The sequence below is a fragment of the Epargyreus clarus genome, unplaced genomic scaffold (genome assembly GCF_041222505.1).
Source record: "Epargyreus clarus isolate Ecla_fem2 unplaced genomic scaffold, WU_Ecla_fem_2.2 ptg000001l, whole genome shotgun sequence".
Lineage (NCBI taxonomy): Eukaryota > Metazoa > Arthropoda > Insecta > Lepidoptera > Hesperiidae > Epargyreus > Epargyreus clarus.
In genome coordinates this window covers 7178390-7202561 of record NW_027332209.1, presented here as the reverse complement: position 1 = coordinate 7202561, position 24172 = coordinate 7178390, and the positions used below count along the sequence as shown (strand labels likewise).

At 34.2% G+C, this 24172-nt stretch overlaps 1 protein-coding gene across 2 annotated transcripts in view; it reads right to left on the bottom strand.

Moving 5' to 3' along the window:
• Positions 1–24172, bottom strand: part of Sema2a (Semaphorin 2a) — a 483298-nt gene that overhangs the window by 47258 nt on the left and 411868 nt on the right. For both annotated transcript variants that reach the window (XM_073075439.1, XM_073075433.1), the window contains one exon: positions 1536–1623. In XM_073075439.1, coding sequence (XP_072931540.1) covers positions 1536–1623 — 88 coding nt within the window. The remainder of the gene's footprint in view (positions 1–1535; positions 1624–24172) is intronic.

Below are 24172 nucleotides of genomic sequence, written 5' to 3'. Positions count from 1 at the left end.
TTGGGTCCAAAAGATCGATTCTCCGATTAATCGATCTTAGATCGCATCCCTAGTTCCCGTGGGATTTCCGGGATAAAAACTATCCTATGTCCTTTCTCGGGTCTCAGACTATCTTTGTGCAAAATTTCATTAAAATCGGTTCATTGGTTTGGGCGTGAAGAAGAGACAACCAGACAGACAGACAGACAGAGTTACTTTCGGATTTATAATATTAGTAAGTAAGTAAGGATAGTAAGGATTAGCTACATATGAGTGGTTTCAGTGGGCGAATAATAACTATAGACATATTGAAAGTCCGATAATTTTGTATATTGTTTTAAAGGGAAGGTAATGCTATGAACCCTAACTTAGTTACACTGCGTGTGATGAAAGTGTTGAATTGGTATTTGGCACCGATTTCTTTCTTTTAAAACCTTCGATCACTAATAAGAACTTTAAAACCAATGAACAGTAATAGATGCTGCACAGACAAAATGATCTCAATGCTTATTTCAATACAAATCAATACCATTTAATATAATAACTCAGTCCAAAATAAGGTAACAATGTTGCGTGGACGCCACAATAAAGGCTCTATCGAAGATCGGTTTATGGCTAAAAATGCGATAGATACATTATTGGGAACGGTGTTGCCGTGACGAGCTCGATTGACCTATATACGCCTCACATATAACTCGATATAGCTTTCTTTGACTTACGACTTCTTCTTATCATTATATATATTAGTTTATTCCTTACACAAATAATCTAACACTAATATTATTTTGGGAAAGAAAAATTGGAGATAAGTAAATGGAGAAATTTTACAATCAGAATACATAAAACGATACAGGTATTTTAGTTCTTTTCTGACTCAATTATCGTGACAGAAAAAAAGTTCAAACATGTCGTTAAACAAACGCTATGTAAACGTTGTGGTCTGAAGTAGTTCCAGCTCCACATATACCATTAGGTTAAGTATAACATTGTAAAAAACATTTTTTTTAAAGATGTGTATTATGTTAGTAAAGAACTTATTTTGAATTAAAAAAATGATTTGATTTGTATTTATACATATCGCCCCTTTAAGATTAAACTAAAATAATATGACGTTGGAAAATCCGTCATTGTATTTCATTAATACAAAATTGAACCTGTACTCTACCAGGAGTTTTTACGTTTTGACAAATATGACTGTTTTGGTATTTGTTTACGTATTGGCCCATACTATTTCCAAGTTCTGACACAATACGCTAGGGGCGCTGATTGGAATTTGTATAACAAATACCAAAACAGTCATATTTGTCAAAACGTAAAAACTCCTGGTAAGGGTAATGAACTCATTCTGCAAACAAAATTGATGCCAGTGAAGATGTTTACCGTAAAAAGGGCACATAAAAAATAAACAAAGCTTGAGCTTCCATTTCTTCTAAAGCTTAAGCTTTGATTCGCTACGTTTTTAATTTAGATTTATATGATTTTCTATGTTACATAGGTTATTGTATGGATATATCATATCAATCGTATGGACGACTATACATAAAAGTAGTACTTACATGGCGCCAACATATAAAGCATCGCGCTTGGAATCCACGAAGAAAGTTCTGTAGTAGAGAGTGCCGCAGGAGAATTCCCTGACATGATCTGGAAAGATGAAAAATCCACGTAAATATACATTTTTAAAAGTATTCGAACATAGATTATTGATGACAGTTTTTTTATCTTGTCGTTAATTCGCTGATTTGGATTCCGGACATAGACAAATTTTAATATATACTTAGAAATATAAAAATCTCTACCTGTATTAAGACATACATTCTATACGTTTCACCACTGTACCTAATATAATTATAAAATTCTCGTGTCACAATGTTAGTTACCGTACTCCTCCAAAACGGCTTTCCGATTTTCACCACATTTTATATGTATATTCAGTAGGTCTGAAAATCGGCTACTATCTATTTTTCATACCCCTAAGTGATAAGGGTTGTTCACCCTTAACATTTTTCTATTTATATTGCAACACAGCGTTTGCCGGGTCAGCTAGTGTTAAAATAATGTTAAACGTATCTAAAATAAAACGAAACATGCGAAGTCGCAGGCTGAAAGCTGGTTATAATAAAGTGTTTCGCTACAAACAAATACTTGTGTTACCGGGAAATATTTTGTTGTAAGCCGTATATTTTTCTTACGACACAAACAAGCTTAAATTTTCTGTTAGCGAAGAAATTTATTTGATCAAAGAGGCCTTACAGAGGTCGCGTGGTCACAAATACCCACGCCTGAGCTACTCGAATTTGATTTAAGAATAGATATCAAAGAGTTCCTTTTTCTATGAGAACCACTGAAAATAAATAACGTTTTTTTCTTTTATCTAGTAATTTTATTCTATCTTTGTGCTTGTAATAATTGATCAATGTAATGGATTTGTTTAAAAAATGGATTTGGTGATATGTGTTTTGAAGCCCTTTGTGTTGTAAATTTGTCTAATAACAGCAATGTTACGCGCTGCAAAGTCTTCTAGTTTGACAAGTGTGGTAACACAGACATACTTATGCGAGGCATTCTAAATTAGTCTCCTGTGGTAGCAAGGTATTTATGGCCACCACCACTTCCATTTCCACTTTTAAACTAGGCTGAAGCTTAGAATTTGCGCGCAACGCCTTTTGACAGGAAATTCTGAAGTTATTTTATATTTAGTAAAATTACAATTCTATTATCTAAATGCCTTCGAGCTAAAAGTGAAAAGTTCAAAGCTATAGTTCAAGATAAAGAGAGATTTAAGATAACGGTAGCGATAAATTAAGATGCTTTCAGATGTTTGTCCAGTAAACATAATTGTATATCTATTTAACAAGAAAATGTTTCCAAATTAAATGTTCTCATGAATATCTTGAATGTATATTTTACAAGCGAAGCCTTTAGCTTAATTAATTCATTGAAGATAAATTTGGTTTTTAATATAAAGGTAAATCACTCGAATAGCATGAAGCTTCATTGTAATAAAAAACTAATCAACTTTGAAACACCGTTTTACGGGTAAAAGTGTGCCCGAATTTGGGTTGTATTGGCGGGCGTAATTTTGTACCTTATCTATTATTTAGGATTAGATGGGACACGTTTGTCGCGTGTCTCGTTTGTTAGTTTCGGGTATCTGTAGACAACACATACATACGATCCGCCGTCGTACCGTGGGACGTTGCGACGCCATGTAACGTTGCGATGTCGTGTCGTACAAAATGACGTGCATCGAAAAACATCAAGACGTTATGAAACTTGTTATGCAAACATGCGTTTTTTTCCCAAAATAATTTATACTATTGATAAAAATTCTAGCGCATTAGATTTCTTTCCATAATTGTCAGGATGTTGTGATTTTTCACGATGCATGTCTTATATTTCCATGACGCAACATCGCAACGATGCACAACGTTGCAACATTGCACGACGTCGCAACGTTGCACGTTGTCAGAAACGCCACGACGTGACGCCGTATCGTGTGTATGTGTTCGACAGTAGGGCCACACGGGATTGAGTCACGCACCAAACGTCGACCACTTTTATAACCACACTCGTCGAACGAATGTCGCCCAAATAACAAGGAGCTCACTATAAATTGTAAACGAAACGTGACTCGATAACACCAACATTCGTTTTAAGATACCTTTAAGGTGGCTGTTTAGTTTGTCGTATATTTTATCGATACAAACAATTTGTCGTTCGTAAGTCTTTTTACTGTTGACAAAGTATGAGACGACGTATAATATTAAATAGAGAAAGAAGTGAATATAAATGTAAAAACGTACACAAAATTTTACTACGAATAATAAAGCAAAATGCAATGAAGATTCGAAAAGCTTTGTGAATGTTTGGCGCGCGTAAACTTAAAACACGCAGCCATCTTTCTTGACACATAGCGTAAGAGTAGCTCGCGCGGAAACATTTCAACGTGTTCACCTATTTGATCTACGACGGGATGACGCGGAAATCCTCGCTAAGACCATATAAAATACATTTTTCACGAAGCCAGCCGTTACTTTATACAATGCAAATCTTTAGAATAAATTAAAATGTCGACAGTTGGTTTTTAACTCAGCCAAAGATATGTTTAATTCGTTTTATACTGCTCTCACGTGGAGAGGGTTTTAAAAAGAAATTTTAACAACTTTATAAGATGTGAAGTTTCTTTGTACTTTTGGAAGTCGCTCGGGAGCTAATATCAATTTTCTTTTTGATTTTTTGCAGTCTTTTGTGCAGATAAGCTCGCTTTTTCTCATTATATTTTAGCACAGTTGTTCGTATTATAAATAAAACATTTTAAATTACGTGTCATAAAAAGGAAACCTTCTAATTTAAAAAATGCTATTTATTAAATTGTTAAATTTGAATCACAAGATTCTTATCTTTTGTGATAAATAAAAATGTAAAGTAGTAATTACAGTTTGCCTCGACTTTGTCTTGCTTCAAATGTTAAAACAATAGCACCTGAAATATGGGAACCTTCGAGTGAAGCTTGATAGCAATGTTTCGAAGCACAAATGAACTTTGAATAGAGAATGTGACGTTGACTGCAGGGAATTGGGCAGGCGCAGCAACACAGGCTTCGGTATTGCTCAGACTGGACGCCGCAGGGAGACGGCTCGCAACATCGTATCGCCAATTTGCATGTGTTGAATGATGTAAGCAACTTTGTATACCTGTCTTCAAAGCTTTCGAGACTACAATAAATGTTTGATTGAGACGTAGATATTATTAAATATTGGTGTAAAGTATGATTTGAGACGATAAGAAGCATTGTGGTTAGTTTTTGTAATAATTGTAATAATTCTGTCAAATAATAATGATTTAAAAATATTCCGATAAGAGGAAAGGATTAAGGAGTATTATCGCTGCGGTAGGAGATTAGTCATCGCTGAGCGACGGGTAGCAATAAATAAAAGAAAAACAACAAAGTTATCTAAATGTGCATCTTTAATAATCCTTAACATTAAATGAAATCAAATATGTCGACCATGAGTCGTCATAAATATATTACTTTTGTAGTTGACTAGGAGAACAGGATACTGATTGCAGAGAAATAGACAGAGGCGGTATCATAGGAATCAGTATTGTTCAGACTGGACGCCCGAGGGATATGGCTCGCAAGATTGTATCGTCAATTTGCAAACGTTGATAAATGTGACATTGTATGCTTCTACACTTTTTTTGAGAATAAAATTAGTCAACTACGCTATGCTTACCCTTACGCTTGTTTTAATTTTTTTAACAGTATCATTAATTATTATTGGAACTTATTTATTATGGCTAATGCGTATTACCACAAGAAACTGACTTTGAATTTAAATTGAACAACCAAAAGTATTTCAAAATACACAAATCCAGCATAAATTTCTTACTACATTTATACCTGCTTTTTGGTTGTTTCTTTAAGTAACGTTTTATTTTATGAGATACTAGCTGACCCGCCAAACTTTGTACCGCCTCAAAATCTATTTATCGAATATATTTCATATAAAATATAGCATATGTTCTTCGTGGATAATGTAGCTTTCGAATGTTGAAAGAATTTTTAAAATCGGCCCAGTGGTTTTCAGCCTATTCATTACAACCAAACAAACAAACAAAGTTTTCCTCTTTATAATATTAGTGTAGATATAAAAGGACAGAACAAACAAGATAATAATTATCTTGAGGATCTAAAGTAATTTTGTGACAATATTATCTGCACATAGCCAGGCAGGTGTTCCAACAGGAGACTGAGGACACTCAGACAGGTAGGCCATTGGGAGGCAGTATATAACATTCTATCGCTAATTTGCATACGGCCGATGCTGTAACTGTCTTTGTATTCATATTTTGTTCTTTGTCTTGTTTTTAATACTTTTTTACAATTTTAGCAGGGCAATGGGCATGTATTAACAGGGGACTGAGTAGCTCAGACAGCAAGTTACAAGGAAACAGCTCGGATTGTATCACTAATTTGCATACAACCGACACTGTAACTGGCTGTATGCATATTTCATTCTTTGTCGTTTTTGATATTTGGTAACAATAATACCTGAAGGTAGCTGGGCAGGTGCTATAACAGGGGACTGAGGACACTCAGACAGCAAGCCACAGGGAGACAGCTCGTAACATTGTATAACTAATTTGCATACGGCGAATGGTTAAGTGACTTTGTATGCATATTTTGTTCTTTGTCTTTTAAATCTGAGACTATAACAATAGAAATTTATGGTAAATTTTAATTTAAATGATGGTAATTACTATTGAGTTATAAATTTAATTGGTAATTTAAATACAAATTCAAATGTACGAGTATTTTACGTATAAGATTTCCCAAGCTTGTCTAGATTAGAATAACTTTAACGATAACATACATTATTACCAAATTCTTCATTTTGCTCTGAAAGGTATATTCATAGTTTGTGAATGTTGTGTATTAGACAATTAATTATAATTTATTACCATTACAATTTTATCACAAACTTATTTCAGAATGAGAGAAGGCCTATTAATATAGTAACTAGTCCTTGATTAATGAAATATGTAATCAATGCTAAGAAAAATATCTTATTATTAGTAAGCCATTTAGAAAATGTTATTTATATGTTACATTTAAGGATTTTTCAACTCAGTAGTCCTCTATGTCAAGAAAAGAAAGATATTATTCTTTATACGAAATAATATCGTCAAAATTCACTGAGCAAGAAATTCACGATGAAAGAAGTAACATGTCTGACATTGCATTTCGTATTATTTTTATCTGAATAGATCTTATTGAATGGGTTTACTATGTAACTATTTTTGTAAACGATTTAATCGAAAGGATATTGTCATAATGTTTGTAAAATAATTAAATTAAATAATGTAATAAGTTTACATTTTCAAATTAAAAGAACAAGTAAACAAAATAAATTAAAACGCTAAGCTAGTGATTATTTTTAATACAATTATAACTACAAATACAACTACAAATTTAATTTTCGAATATAGGTTTATAATTTGTTATTATAAAGTTAATCTCAAATCTAAAAATAATTATTTCAAAATATAGAATTTTACAACGAATCATAATTTCGTAAACAGCTTTTATGTTGCAAGGAATATTGCCTCGCATTCCAAGGGCTCGATAAAAATCAAGCAATTTTATGTGCTCTCCATGCCTTGAATTTGATTTGACTTTGCAGTTTATGGCAGTTTTATTTTATTGTACCTCTTATCTTTGGGAATGAAACCTATTATGGTACAATACAAGTATGTTATTATCCGATATATCCTTTCAGACAGTATACGTATAAAATAAAGAGTAATCCAGACTCAATAAAACGGCAGTGATCGCGGAGTACGCTTGCAGGCATTATTTCAAGGAGCCAGACAGATTTAAAATCAAGTGCATTTCTTTTAATAAGATTATTATTTGTTTTGTCTTGCAGTTACACTTACGTGGAATTATGCCAGTAATAGTTATATCTCTAATGTGAAGTATACCGAGAGTGTATCGGTGTAAACTTCACATTATGCTTATATTATTGAGTATATTGAAGGCATTTTAGATTTATTTTCACAAAAGATAGCAAATAAATAGATTGGAACAATGTAAGCGTTAAAAAAATAAGACATAACTTTAATTTTATGCAATTTTACATTTAATTTTGAACATAAACCTATGTATATGTTCAAAGGATAATAATTTATGTAGATTCTAACTAGTAACAAGGCTAGAAAGAAAATATCTTTGTTTACTTTGTAGCATAATCTCGTATTTGTACCGCTACAGAAATATACAATATTAATAAACAATATTTTTGTATACGACGCTTTCCTTGCTTAGATATGTCTGGTGCGAGATTCGACACTATAAAATATCTACATATTTCAGGTTTCCCTGTAGTTCTGGCTTTCAATGCGACTCCTGTCAGAATCACATATTCAGTGGCTTATGCATTTTTCATCATTCAATCTTCCATATAGGCTACTGGGAAGTTCCATTTTTGTGAAATCCATGTAAGGCGTCTTTTGTTTCTGAAGAGGTCCTCCAATCATTGCCTGTATGTGAGTTCGGAGAACTATGGCGATAATTTGGAATAGTTTCCCCGAAACAAATATTTTGTATTTGGGGATGTGTGCTTCTCTTTGTTTAGGACGAGGCAAACTTTAGTGTTAACTGTTTGTGTGGTTTTTATGATATATTTTGGAGACAAAACATAATTTAATACAAGCTTTTATATTTGCATCTCCAATTGTAATGTTAAAAATTACGTGATCTTTTATATATATCTCAGAATAGTTAATAGGTTTTAAAAATTTTAAACGAACCTTTTTCGGTTATTTTTTCAGTGAGATTAGATATCTATAAATAGAGTTTAATATGTCATTTTAGTTATAACGATAAATATATTTTATTTTATTATTTTAGTTATAAATACGTCACAAGTTAATGTATACGTAAATAAAAAATGTTATAACCTTAACAGTTTTGTTTATAATATTCGTTTGTTAACTGTGTAAGGCTAGACTCCCGATAGGAAATGGTGGAATTTGTTGGTGAAACTATAATTAGTGAGGGCCGAGGTATATCAAGATTCATAGCCTAGCCCGTCACGCGATCGCTTCGGTAACACGACAACTTGCTCGTAAGCACTGAATCTGATAATGATTCATGTAATTTGTTTGTTTTTTATACGTCACCTGTCAAAAGTGTGGTGGATGCATACGGAAATTATGGGCTCATGTTGCATACGTGACTTGTCCGGACTGTTTGCTAAGCGAAGGTTGTACCTATACTAATAATTTTAGAACTAGTAGTTGCTTTTAATTAATTATGTATTAAGTAGTTTTAGTGTTTACTTATGTACCTTAGCGTTTACTGACATTATATAAATAAAGTTTCATGAATACAAAAAATACATAAATGTGCGCCTGCTATTAAGTGAATGAAAATTACAACAATTCTCTTACATACCTTATAACAACCAAATTAAAAATACAAAGGCCGCGTTGTACTGTTTCATAAAATTTATTTCTTTATTACGTATTTAAAGGGAGAATAGTTTTGTAGGGCCTTGATTAGACTAGTAATTTAATTGTAGCTAAAAAATGGGTCTTTTCTGACTTGTGAATTATGTGACCAAACAGGACTTCATTGGGGTAATTGTTTTATCGCATGAGTTCGGTCGCAGTGGTCAGGTAAAGAGGGGTAAGGGGTGCGGTTTTGAGGGGTCGAGGGACCCTCACAGCTGGAGCCGAGGAAGAAATAACCAACGCACGTTCCAAAGATCCTATCGAACTAAATTATTTTGGTCAAGGATAGTTTGAGCAAACAATTTTTATATCGCGACCGGATATCGCGGTACGGTAAAACAAAGCATTTGTCCGAGGTTTTATTTTAATACTATTGTTAGGAATGACGCTAAAACAACGGAACATTTTGTATGAACTAAAAAGATGCTGTAGATAGCTTATTCGGAAGTTATTTTTTGACTATCGGAGAGGACGTCACTCTGCCAATTATATCTACGAATTGCTGTATTTAAAGGTAAAGGTGTAAAGTAAAGGTAAAAAAATGTTTTTTTCAATAATTGTCTATGACTATCGTATTTTCCTGAATACAACGTGCGTGGTTGAATTAAAAATTGGTGTTACTTTCATCAGACAGTAAAAGTTTCATTACGTATATGGATTACTTTCAGTCGATTGAACGGATAGCTAATTCATCAAAGCACGGAATCTAAACGCGTCTACAATCGGTGGACAATCGTGACAATAGGCAATAGGCTTACGGAACGTTTCGTAAGCAAATTGTTCACCATCGTTTGGTTTGATGGATTACACGGCGATTACAGTCGACAGGAAATCCGCGTATTTTTCATTTGGCAATTGTTACGGTGAGGCTTATATCAAAATATCGTAGAACACGGCACCGATTAGATTAACGGCACACAATTGGCTTACATGGAACTTTGGCCTATTAGCGTTCTAATACCTACGCTGGGTTGGATTAATTCAGAGCGCCTTCGGGTGTTTGTTCCGTGCCTTTATCGCCAGTCCAACAATAACACGCTAATGTTCAAATTAAATATTTCGGCTATCGACTACAGACGGAAATATACGACAATTGTTTTCGCTTTTAATTCCTAAACGCAACGTAAGTTTCGATTGTTTAGAAAGTATTTTTTAACTGCAACTGTTCGGTAGTCCATTCATGTCTTAACAGTAGCTGCTATCTTGTCGAGGAAAATGTGTTATGGGAAAAATGTAGCTATTTGACCAGACTTTGTACTTACAGATAGCAACACATCCAACACATTCCAACTCTGGGGCCAGCTTTATAGCTAGCCCCAGAGTTGGAACTATTTAGTTCCCACTAAATATTCATATAGTGGGTTTTCATCGATTTAAAACGATTTTTATTAATATTTCTTGTAAAAATCAAATATCTTCTAGAGTTTAAGAAATTAAAAATATGAAGATAGTTATAAACATGATATGTTTTGATCGACGCTGACTGAAAAACACGGTGGACACTTACGGGATTACTTCTCAATATAATCTCTATAGAAAAGTTTCTACATTTGAAAATCTTTACTTACTTTGTCATTGTTATCATAGGTTGTTGTTTACTTATACTAAAATTCCGATCCATCCTACACTTTCCATAGTTAGACATGTCTACAAAATATTCATATATCAATATATTCATTAGTTATTTCGTACAAGTCACGTATATCAAAGTGGCCTATAGCAACTCCAAAACCGAGCGGTAACTTACCGACGGTTCCAGAACTGAATTATAATATTCAAAGCAATGATTCCTAACCAACTTATCAAGTGAGTGTAGTGCAGAGTCTACCGCAGTGGAAGTAAATTGACGCGGTTAGGCGGCGTACACTCGTGAACCCGTGTGTTGTTTTGGATCAAAGCAACCGTTGAATACTTTTTGTAATATAAGACTAGCCGACGTGCGTAGTCACTGACCATCAGATGGACTGCATCTGATGGTAAGTGGCTACTGCTGTACATGAGTATCTTTAATCATACCCAGATAAGATTAAATTCCTACCGGAGGTACCAGGAGGCACCACTGGTCCAGTACCCTTAGTATGAGTTTTTACGTTTTAAAAAAAAAGAACTTTTTTGCATTTCTTTACGTATTTGCTCATACATTCCAATCAGCGCCCCTAGTGGACTGTATCAGAACTGATTGAAAAAGTATAGGAAATACGTATACAAATAAAAAACCGTTATTTTTGTAAAAACGAAAAAACGCATACTTAGAGTACTGGACCAGTGTCAAGAAATAGCAACTGTTGCTCGTGACCGGGCACGGCAACTGCAGTTTCGAGCAACTTTTCCGCGGCAACCAGAACTGCCTACGTTTGCGAAGCGCCTTATAATATAAGATGTGAGTCACGCGCGCATTGAATGTTCCACTGTAGTTACGAAGAGTTAGCGAGTTAATCGCGACACGTGTCGAGATAATGTATTATATTACATATTGCACCGTTTCCACACCTACGATGTATTGACGCTGTTTAATATTCCTAGTTACTTTGCAAGTTGGTTATTCAATTTGGAGTAAAGTCTTAACCGGCTTAGTGATATTAACGTGTTTATAATAAGAGACGTGAGTCACGTGCTCGCTGAATTGTACAATGCAATATAAATACTTATTTTATATATTATATAGAAAACTACATACCAATTTTCATAGTTCGCTGTAAAATCATTTTTTGAGATATTTTTACCACGTTGGGTTACATTATTGAAGTTTTCATACAGATCCCCTACGTTTTTGAAAATATTCTATTACATATGTTCAGTACATGTATTGTATCAGAAATAATGTTGAAAGCTACTGGTAGAAGATTTTTTCAATCGGTCTAGTAATTTCGAAGCCAATTCAATTCAAATAAATAATCAAATCTTTCCTCTTTATAATATTAGTATAGATAATATAGATTACAAAATATGAAACTATTTCTGATACCACGTTACTAATCTAATACTACACTTTATGTTTATTTACAATAACAACAATATTAAACGTCTATGTGTTAAAGCGCTTCGTTCAAAACCTATCGCCTCCTATACCTAGCTTAACAAGTACCTAGAGAAGTGAATAATGTTCGGAGTTGCCTAGTAGTTAGCTGCTAAATTCAAAGTAATGACTCTAACCAGCTTGGAAAGTACCACAGAGAGTGGAGTACGCGGTAGAAGTAAATTAACGCGCTTATAATATGAGTTGTGAGTCACGCGTTCAACGACTGAACGGTTGAGTTAGCGCTTTAATCGCTACACGTGTTGAGATAATGTGCTGCGCTTTCTCACCTGGATTAGTCGCATTTACTCGTAACTTTATATCTACATCACTAAGGTACTTCTTGTATTTCTGATTTATTTACTTGTATTTGTTAAATTTTGAATGTTTTTTTTTATATAATATAGGAGTAGCAGACGAGCATTCAGTCCACCTGATGAAATAGGTGTGGCGGTGGTGCCGCCGGAGTCGAACCAAAAAGGGTTCTACCACCTTCAAAGAGCGATTATTTAGCGTTATGTTCAGTTTGAAGTTTATGGGAAGGAAGATATCCTAATATAAAGATTTCTACAGCCCTCAGGAGTAGTAAATCATCACAATCGAAATCAGTTAGTTGCCTCTTCTATCTATTATATAATCAGTTACTTAGGAATAGTTTGGACGACGGTATCCACTAACTACTGGAATAAGCGCAATATTGACTACACAACATAATGTGGCTCCATTAAATAAAAACAAAAATATTCATGAATAAACTGAAAGATTAAGTTAGCGCTTTAATCGCTACACGTGTTGCGATAATGTACTGCATCTACGCTTTCCCACCTGGATTAGTAGCATTTAACTTTAAATCGCGAGTAAATGATCAGTAAACCTCTTCTAGATTTCCTGAGTATAGATGACTATACTCAACTATGAGTATGAACTCATATTGTATTTTTAGAAAATTGATCGTTTTTAAGCCTTGCGTTCTACTTGAGTTGTGAGTAATATGATACTAGTTTTTTAAGGTCAGGGATTTACACTTTTGTAACTCTTAAGGTACATAGTTATAAAAATGGTAAATGGGCTTCTTAGACTCTGGATTTGATTTGGTTGTTAAAACAACACATGACTGTAATTTTCTATTCCATTAATTTACTCAAAAGTTTGTATGTGAAACTAAATGAGAAAATTTGTTTTCTTTCTGTACTACACACACCCTCCCGCCTTTATTGTTCCTTTTATGAATCCCGTGGGTGAGCAACTAAAATTCGGGATTTGTTCCTTATGTCCGAAATTAATCAAAGTGCGATCTCCCTTCAGTTCTAAAGTAGGCAATAACTTCATACTGTTTTCATATAATAATAGTAACATATAGTGTCATAATAACTTTAAAGGAATACGGATATGTTTGTATGTAAGTTTGTTACATGTTTGTAAAAAAGTAAATGTTCTAAATAAATATAATGTTTTGTTTACATTAATACTAAGATATAATCAAAGGAAGACACGGATCACTTAACATATTTAACAAGTTTTTTTACTAATGTATATCACTTTTCTTTTGACTTTCAATTGATTTCTCCTGTTCAATGAAATGTGAACTTCTAAGGTATAAGTAAGACATATTAGCTAGAAAAGAAACGCTATAATTCTCTAAGCTCTGCCATTTTGATTGAACGCAATATCCAAGAGTCGCCAGTCGAGTTTTAAGGACTTTTCTTACAGCTAAAGATTGGCGAAGAGTAAATTAAAAAGATAATTACGAGTATCATATATAGTTAACTATGCCATACAAAAATATACAAAATACACCATGGGTGCTATTTTGGTCATATATTTCCTGTTTTGTTTTCTTTTATTATTTGGGGATTGACACAATAATTTTGAGATTTTTTTAAGAAATATGTCAGAGTTTTTTTTATAATAACTTATGACTAAAATGCAATTTCACAATGCACAATGCATGCAACAATTTCCAAATTTGAAAGTTGGTAAGCAAAACATTGGATAGATTGAGTATTAATACTAGTCGTTAACCGAATGCGGTGCATTGCTGTACTAAAGATATCTTTCCTTCCACACATATACCATCAACAGTAACTGACATCAACCCTCTAGAGGTCGTCTGGGAAAGCTGTTATCAGTCTAATGCACGTGCGTTCGTATTGCATTTTAGTATGAAAATCTAGCTGGTTTAGTTACACTTCTAAATAGAAATAATATCACCTACGTAGGTCCTAATACTACGTAGGTCGAAACCGAACCTGAATAATTAAATATTATTAATAAAATATGAAACTGACACCCATTGACATATTTTTTCTATGCTGACACCGGGTGATATCTTGACTTTTGCAGTTAGCTTTGCCGTCTTACGAATTTTCGATCAGGCCACGTGTCCTGACGCGAGTTTAACATTTTTTACCCATCATAAAAGAGCACAACGCCGCTAAACAACTTTTCACATCAGAAAAGCGTTGGAAAATTAGCTCAGTGAGGATAAATCGTCGCTTATATCTTCGCAGTGGGACACGTCAGTAGACAAGACATATTTCGCGCAGGTCAATGAAACTTAGTAGCGATTAAAAGTGTGTCGTAAAGGAGAAACGGAGTAATCTCATACGAGCCGTAATAAAGTATTAACGGAGACTCGGTCTCGGTGCGACGCCTCGTTTTACAGCTATATTTTTAGGGTTCTGTACCCTAAAGGTATTAATAGAACCCTATTACTAAGACTTCGCTCTCTGTCTGTCTATCCGTCCATCACAGACTGTCTTGAACCGTAATCGATAGACACTTGACATTTTTACAGAATACGAGTATGTATAATAGTGGAAAAATACTAAAAAATAAAAAAAGTTGAAAATAAACGGGGGTCGCTATACAAGAAACCATTATTTTTCCACGTTTATCGTTTTATCTATTGAACCGTATATTATGTACTTAATAAGTATGTACTTTACACAATGCATGTACAGTCGCCTTCATTAGTAGGTAAACAAATGAAGACAGTGAAGAAAAATAGGTATACATTCAAGCGTTCACAAGTAGGTTAACATCCGTAGCGTCATAATTAGATGAACATCGTAAAGTGTCAAAAGTAGGTATACACTAGCGCGTCAAAAGTAGATTAACACCTATACGAGCAAAAATAGATTTACATCGTTTGCTTCAAATATAGCTGAACAATATAAAATGTTTATTTCGCTTATTTAGTGTAACGTAATATAAATACTAAAAAGAAATGAAAATTTTGGTGGTACGGAACCCTCCAGGTGCGAGTACGACATGCACTTGGTCAATTATTAACCGTATGAAGCTTTTGTGCAGAATGAAGAGCTTTATTAAGAAACTTGTGATTTTAGCAACCATTTTATTACTTGAATTTGGCAAATGACTTACGTGAAGTACGTACAGCAAAGTCAATTATAGTTCAGCTTAATCTCAAATGAGAAGCGATAATAATTATACGACTACTTATACTACGTTTAGCGAACTTTCCCGACGTAGTGTGCAATTATGTTAATCGTAAAGTTTCTTTCTATTTTTGAACTTATTGTTTTTTTATAATGTTCTGAGTTCTAATATAACTGCCAATGGGTTAAATATTCGATAATAACTGAATGCTAAATTTGTATACTATGGATTTGGGTATTTATGCAGTTACTTTTTATATAACTACACAGCATGTAAAGTACCCGTAGAAAATTCTAGTAGTTTTTAGATTTTTATAGAGACAAGGGAAACAATATATGTTTAACATTTTTAGTAAATGGTTAAAAATAAAAAGAGTATAATGTGCTTAAATCAAATCGATTAGGCACTATGTCATTTCGAAATAATTAAATTTATATCAATGTAGTACATTTATGAAGTAAAACCCACTAAGTATCGCTAAATGAAGTGTACCCTATACTGGAAATGTAAATGAAAAGCAGTGGATATTAATTAGTCAGGGAGACAAGTGGCGGTAGGCACTTTGTAATACGAAGCTACTGTTTCATAAACCGTGCCGTGAAACTGACAGATTACCTGAATTCCGCCCTTTACTGCTTATTAACTTCACTTTATTAACTCCACTGTACGCGTTCGGGGGCGACACTATGTGAATACAAAGTAACGTCAACTGACGTTTCAATTTCAAGGTACTCTACGGGGCGAGTGTCGGGACACCTATTAGAATCTTACACGAAGTAGACACCACTAGACACCTATGTAGTTCTTTGACTCACGAAGTCCGTCCGAGCCTCGCGCGTGAAGGGATTATAATAATTATATTAAATAATTAATGTATATTAGTTTATACAGATATTGTCTAATAAATTACTTATTTTGTTTTTGTTTCAGTGCCGAAGTATGTTAGCTAACGTTTAATTTATAAAAACATTTATGGATCCGGAATGGAACTCGTGAGATAGAAGAACTATACTAAGAGTGTCCTAATGTTCCGTACTTGTTTCGTGAGTGTGGCATGTCCTTTATTTAAATGGAGACTTTCAACTAAATCCTAACATAGCTACTATGCTATATTATAGCTATATTACGTGAAAAATTGCTACAAATAACTGATTTTTGATGTCCGGTAAAGTGAATTATCATTACTATTACTTAATCAAATTTCCGCTATTCTATTGGCGTAATCGCCACCAAACAATATTTCAGTTTATTTCAAATGATGTTAGATAGCATTCATCATCATCATCATCATCAACCCATTACTGTCCCACTGCTGGGCACGGGTCTCCTCTCAGAATGAGAAGGATTAGGCCATAGTCCACCGCGCTGGCCAAGTGCGTATTGGTAGACTTCACATACCTTTAAGATTTTTTATAAATCTCTCAGGTATGCAGGTTTCCTCACGATGTTTTCCTTCACCGTTTAAGCAAGTGATAATTAATTTCTAATACGCACATAAATTGAAAATCAGAGGTGCGTGCCTGGGATTTGAACCTCGCACCCCTCGATCGAGAGGCCGCGTTTCTTAACCACTAGATAGCATTACAAAGAAGAAATTATTTCGTAGTGGTATGTGTAGACACACTTCACGTGTTGTGTCGCCTATATATTTTTTTTTTGTTTCTACGGAATACTACAGTTACTTCTCTACGTAGAACTCGAAGAAAAATCGCAAACAACCATCTAGGTAAACGTTCCCAAAACTTCGGTGATTTCAAAGTCAATTACGGGTACATTATTCGCATGATTGCGGCCGTAAGTTTTATATAGCTGTCATTGTTTTCGACTTGCCGCTATCAATTTTCGTGACTGTTGCTTTCACGGAAATAAAGTTTGCCACTTTTGTGTGTCAGTGAGTTTATGTTGGCTACATATTAATAAATGATACAAAATTCTATTTATATATTTGAAACATAAGTAACTTATACCAACCACTTTGTAGGGTCTTTATTTATCCAATCAAAAGTATTTTATACTTTTTGTGGTGCTTCTGAAGTATTTTTTCAAATTATGGCCATGAAAACACGTAAATATGCAATTCGATGGCTGCGTATGATATATATAGAGTACTACTTTAATTAGGCGTATAAATAAAAATGTTGAGTTCTAAACAATTTTCATTTTTCTCGTAAAAAGCCTATATTCCAAAAGAAAAAGAAAAGAAACCGAGGCAAAAGTAATTTTAAATATGCAAAAAATATTATCAGGTATATTTTAGGCTACTCATTCATATAAATATAGAGAAGAAGCGAACACAAATATCTAATGACACTTTGATACCTAAAATCTATTGAGAAAAGAATTCCGACTGTTCGTCAATGTAATCCTTTTACCATTCATCTTCTCAGACACGAAAAGGCTCTCCGGCAGAGGGACTAATTCCGAATGCACCTCCAATCGTAAAAGAAGTCGTAAAGAAGCGAGTCTCCCCTCGAACGATGCACGGGAATCAGGGAACAAATAGTTGATTTCTTATTGGCTTCCGCCCAGACTCAGATTGAAAATTCGCCATAAAGACATTGGGACACGCCTGGCCGGATTAAAGGGGGAAACTAATAAAGAAAACTTTTGCGACACCGTATTTTTACCAAACGCGCTCTTAAAACTTTAGAACCTTTATTAGGGACGCCATGGTAATAGTTGAGAAAGCTCTGCGGTGTTCGTAATGCTTTTACTGAAAGTATATAAAACTGATTTCGATCGGAGCTCTTGGAATTTATTAACTTTTCAGTTTTAGATGCTTTTCGTTTGATCAATACTAGGATGAGGATTTGCTTCCATTTTCATCGTCTCCTTATATAGGAAAAAGAAATATATTTAATTTAGTGAATGTTTGAAATCATAGACATAAACTTCAAATTTTATAAGATAACTGTAACTACGCAATCTCCATACCTTTTGCGTCTTATTGCAATGCTAAATTACATCTATTAACATTTGGAGTTCCAACTTAGCCTTGAAACTTTAAATAGTAAGGATCTCTCTTGTATTAAGGAGTTTGTATAAATTTTATATCCATGGATGGCAGTGACCACTTAACAACAGATGCTTCTTTACTTCCATTAAAGATAAAAGATAGGAAAAATAAGTTTTGCAAACAATAAGCCAAACAAAAACAACGGAAACACATTATTAATGCATAAAACTCATAGGGCGAAACACATAAAACTACGTTAAATATTTGATGCGCTTATGAAGAATCATAAGCCGAAGGTGACAAGGAAGACAGGATGATAAAGACAAAACACCGCAATAAACGTGCTATGGAGGCATGTCAGGGCACGGTACGCGGTGGATAGGAAACCGGGTAATGTGAATTTCATTTACATAAAATTATCTCGGAAAACGTCTCCGAACGAGAACGGGTCCTCCCGGGGACCTGTTTACGCAACACGTACTGATGGCCCACCGGGATTAATTTACTCGGAGCTTTTAAGAATTAACCGAAAGAAGCGCAAGTTCATTAGAGATAACCGCAGAATCTCCGGACAATTTGGCGAAAAGAAAAAATACCAGGCCGTAACCGCTGACGAATACGAAACGAGACCAATTTCGTTATCCTCATACCTATAAAAGAAATAATACTATTCGTCACACCTTTCGATAAAGGTGTAAATTTTGGCACCACGCTGTACGAACATAATTTCACACACGCCTAAACTCATCGTTCGGCGAAATATTAAGGTGTATAAAATTTTATTACGAACGTAACCCCTACCCTGCTCTATAAACATTTTCTGTTTCGCGTTTTTCCCCAGCGATGTAATATAGCATCTTTCTTCTTTGCCTTATTTCCCTCTAATGCCACATTTGCGTCTTAATAAGGAACGGTATTATGTTTCGAACGTTCGTATTGTTTGATTTTCAATCTCCAAGGATTGTAGATTTTCTTTGCTTTGCTAATGGCCCGCCGTTTGCAAATGGAATTTTTGAAACACTATGAAGGGGCTGCAGTTTAATTGCGTATTTAAACTGCTTATTGATAAAGTAAGCATTTAAACTGGCACTACGTTTAATACAGAGTGGAAAAAAGCGATTTTGTATTATAAAGTCAAATGAGATGTTTATATTGACTGCACTCGACGCGAAAGCATCAGGCAAAATCCGATGAGCACGGAACTCATATTTACTTAAAAGCGTTTTAATGTTGTTTCCTGCATTTATGATTTTGTAAATTACATTTCTTCGTTTATAAATATCATTTTAGAGGACATGCAATCAGGCAATTTGACTGCAGACTTATAACGAGAGTCATTAGAAAGTTTTTAACTTAACAATTGTAATTTTGTTTGACGTTGTTTCTATGTTCAGGCAAGTTTGTAAGTAATTGAATGTTTCAATTTTGATACAAACATATAAGTTATTATATTTATAGACATCTTAATATTTTATTTTTAAATTACGCATTTTACATGATTAAAATTTAATTGAATTTTTTATTCTTACGGTTCTGTATTTCGAACAAATTCCTTTGTGTAGTTTGTTGCTGGTGTGTGCCCTATGTGCACGGGCTCATTTATACACCACCTTTATTATGAAAATACGTCGTTCTTCCGAATATAAAAAAAAACGGTTTACATTCTGACAGAACTGCTTGCTGTTAGAAATACCTAAATAATTGCAGTAAAATTTATATTTATTTACAAAAATGCACTAACTTTATAATGCACGTCCTTATTAAAAATCAAAACTTGTAAGAACCATGGCATTCTTAAGGCAGATATAACCAATAGCAATCGAAATAGGTAATCGCTGGCAATCCCGCCGAAGCACGCGCCCCTTATCTCAGCAGTAGCACTACCATGAGTTTACAAAAGTATTACTCGCTAGCGACTGCGTAAAATAAATGTATGAAAAATTGTACAGCGCCTCTGGTGGTTACTCGTAGAACTAAATTCCGTAGTGTGAGCCACTCGTAACGTAAAAAACCTATCGAAATCAAATCGCTAGCGAATGTCATTATGATCTATTGCCATACAAATTCGGTCCCATGAGTCATTAATTTGACAGACGTTGTCAAGAAATACCGTAACGATAGTAGTTATGTTATTCACTAGCAAAATGACAATAGTTTTCTATTTACAATTTCTATAGTGGCGTTTCTATGCCAACTCATGGTAGTGCTACAGATCGCAACGCCGTGTCGCGGATATTACCGTTATTGATACTTGTGTATCGAGCCGTTATATTGACTGCACAAAATGTATTGAATCAAAGTAGCAGTAAGGGTTGTAAATTATATAAGTTTTAAGTATAGGTTGTAGACAGAATGGTGACCGTACTACCATCGTGTTAATATCTAGTGCATATTCTAGTTATTTCGACTTTCTAGTATTCTAGTTATTTCGAGGCTATCAATTTTGTTTCCGAAAACTTAAACCGAGTTGAAACATTGTACAATAATATCTGCAAATGTTTGTACAGGAACTCCTACACTGCAGATAAGCTCCAACAAAATATTTTTCAAAATTCATACACCAAATAGGAGATGAGCTTCTATTCGTATTGTTAGCCACGTCACTACTGTTTATGACCATCACTTGCGGTCATGTAGACAGATAGATTCGGCGCCCTTTTCAGTGGAAATATCAATAAGGAGGATTCGCAAGTTCGTATTAATATTTATATTTTCAAAGAGTATTTTTGCCAAATTATCTATTAGTATAAACCTTAATATTAATCGTAGCTATAGTTCGATAAGAGCTCTCTTTCCTATCTCGACCGTTCGCTCAAACGTCGCTTATTTATATCCCCGACTCCTGATATTTCCAGCATTGATACCTGTTCTACATTTTATATTCCAATACTGGAGAGTTTATTAGAAAAATGTTTCTCTTTTCACTTTATTCTTATTCTTATTTTATTAGCGTCTTTTTAAGTGTTATGATTTTATTTAAACGTTTAATATTATTTGGTTATAGTTGTCTGGGTCTTAGAGATGCTAATCCTATTGAAATTGTCTTTTCTATATAATTTATGTCACAGATGTGCGTACACTTTGGCAAATCCTAATTTAGTTATTATTTCTTTGAACGCTTATACCTTTGTTCTACTATCTACCAACTATCTACTACTAACACTACCTTACTATCCAGCAACTATCACTACCTTATAATATTGTTGCAAAGCAATCAAATAAAAAAATCTAAACATAGATATTAAAAATATGAGACATTAAAAATATTTTAAGCCGAACATAGAACATCCTCCTTTTCAAAATCCTTTAAAAAGCATACTCTTTTTAGCACCAACGTTTTAGTGTGGCAGGTTTAATCACTGTCACATTTTTCAAAATATTCCAAATACACAGTCATGAAGTTGTCACCGAGAATTTCTAAATCGAGCAGAGAATTTTGTACCGTAAGTTGTTTATTCTGAAGGTGGGTCGTATTTTATACAGATTTTTTCCCGAGTCTGCGATGCTGCCAGAAATAATTTACATAAAATCTTAAGTAAACGCAGCGAATTGAGTAAACTTCAATCATAGGATCGAGTCTTCTAGTCTACTAACAGCGCGAGCACTCTTCTCTTCACCGTGGAGTGAAATTATTACACCGACCTCCTTATTACAAATTACGTTTTGCGACGTGGAAAAAATCAACATTATCCTTCGTTTTCAATTGCTTTATTTGCTCCAATGAAAGTGAGTTATAGGAATTATGCCCATTCGACCGAAAGAAGAAAATCAGAATCTTTCTTCCCAAGTTCTCACCCTATCAGGGAGGGTTTATTGAAAAATAAATATTTTAATGTAATCCGATCGCCTTTATAAGGTTCAGGTAAATCTTTGCACCTTTTCTTCTCCGGAGATAGTGACACGGGCGGTTTGGAAGACATATTTGGGACCATCCACTGCGTGGAATCCTATTGCAATTTATGCTCATTGAACCGGAAAAAGTATATGGGGAGGCTAAGGTCGGCGTCGATTCTTTTATTGGTATACGAAATCAATAAGAAGCGTGACGCGGTGTTTCTGGACCGTACCGTTTAATATAACTCCCGAAATCGCACTCTCATTTATTCGTGTGATCGGTTAATAGGTCGGGCGTCGAATAAATCAGAACTTATTTATTGCGTCTCAGGAGGACGAATTCAATCGGCCGGTGTCTATGCCGTGAACAATTATTCTGAATACGTTAGTGAGTTGCCATCCCGGTCGGTACTATGCAATAAGCCACAGGGACCTCAAGGGAGAATCGGACTCGCTGCCACTCCTCCGGGTTCATAATTGGAAATTGAAATTTGTTTAGGACTGTGTCGGGCTCCTAATTCGATTATGGCGACGCCTCGTGCGCAATCAACGAGCAATAACAATAAATATAAACACCAGAGGTGAATCACTGTCGTACGCGACCACACGTAACCTAATCACCCGCAATTTGACCAATTCCGTGTGTCGCGGGACAGATTAAATTGCTCTACGTAATGTACCATATAAATATAGAATTGTAATACCGCGTACAGCGGAAGTAATTACTCCAAGATAGGATAGGATACCTAGATATCCTGTAGTGCAAATTACGTTTAATCAGTTAAAGACAAATATAAAACCTGTTTTCAAATACAACAGGGAAGCAAAGCACAAACACTCAAATTATCACGGTTAAGACGAAAATTAAATTCATGATACTTATACATTTTATGTAGATATCAAAGACAGATTTAATTTGTTTGTCCAGATATATAAACATGAAGAGAGGGTGTTTATTTAAATGGTAAAGACACAATAATTCAGTATCTTTCCTTCTTTTATTTTGGGAACCGACTATCCATTTTTTCGTTTGGTGAACTTTTCTATTATCTATACATTATGCTAGATTTATGATAACGATTGAATTTCGATCACTGGGCGAACACTACTCCATTTTTTTAATGTAATAACATACAAAAACAGTTAATAAGATACATGCTATTAATGAAAACGTATATGTAAAATCTGTTATCTCAAAATACAAATAGATATTTTAACGCACATAACAATATACCCACGAACATCTTTGCAGGGTAAATATTATTGCTTGCGGTGTGCCGGTCCCGGGATAATTGTAAAAGGGATTTTATGACAAAACTCTATCACCGACCTACCACCGTTACCTGGCAACCTCACGTATCGCCTATCTCTTGGTAGTTATGTTTTATTAGTTATTATTAAAGTTAACGTTATGTTTGCTATTTAATTATGTTGAGATAGCGCGTAGCTCTTGTTTGGTCGATTATTTTAATCTAATTCTATGATACGAATATGTTTGTTTATTTATGTTTAATGTGAACGGGATTTAATTAGACGCCATATTTCTGAATTTTATAGAAGCGTTTATTAGAAATTATATAATACCACTGTTATTTTCAAAGAGATTAGAAGAAACCTATAACTAGAAAACTCTGTATAATTTGCTAAATGGTGTGTGTAGTTTATCAATCGACACTTGTCCAAGTAAACTATATTCAATACATCACGATCTTTGCACAGGGATAACGTTTGGAACTGTAATCTAAGCGTCCCTAGAGCAATAATAGAAAATTAAATAAATGCTTCAAAGACCCTAACAGGTAATTATTTTAATTTTTAACCATTCACATATAGAATATAGACCCATGAGTAAAAGTAGCCAAAGATGCATACTTGAGAGTATCTCATGTACCAAGCCGTTCGAATGTACATGAGGGCTATTCCCCATGCCCAGGGACTCATTTCTTACCCGCGAGTTTCCC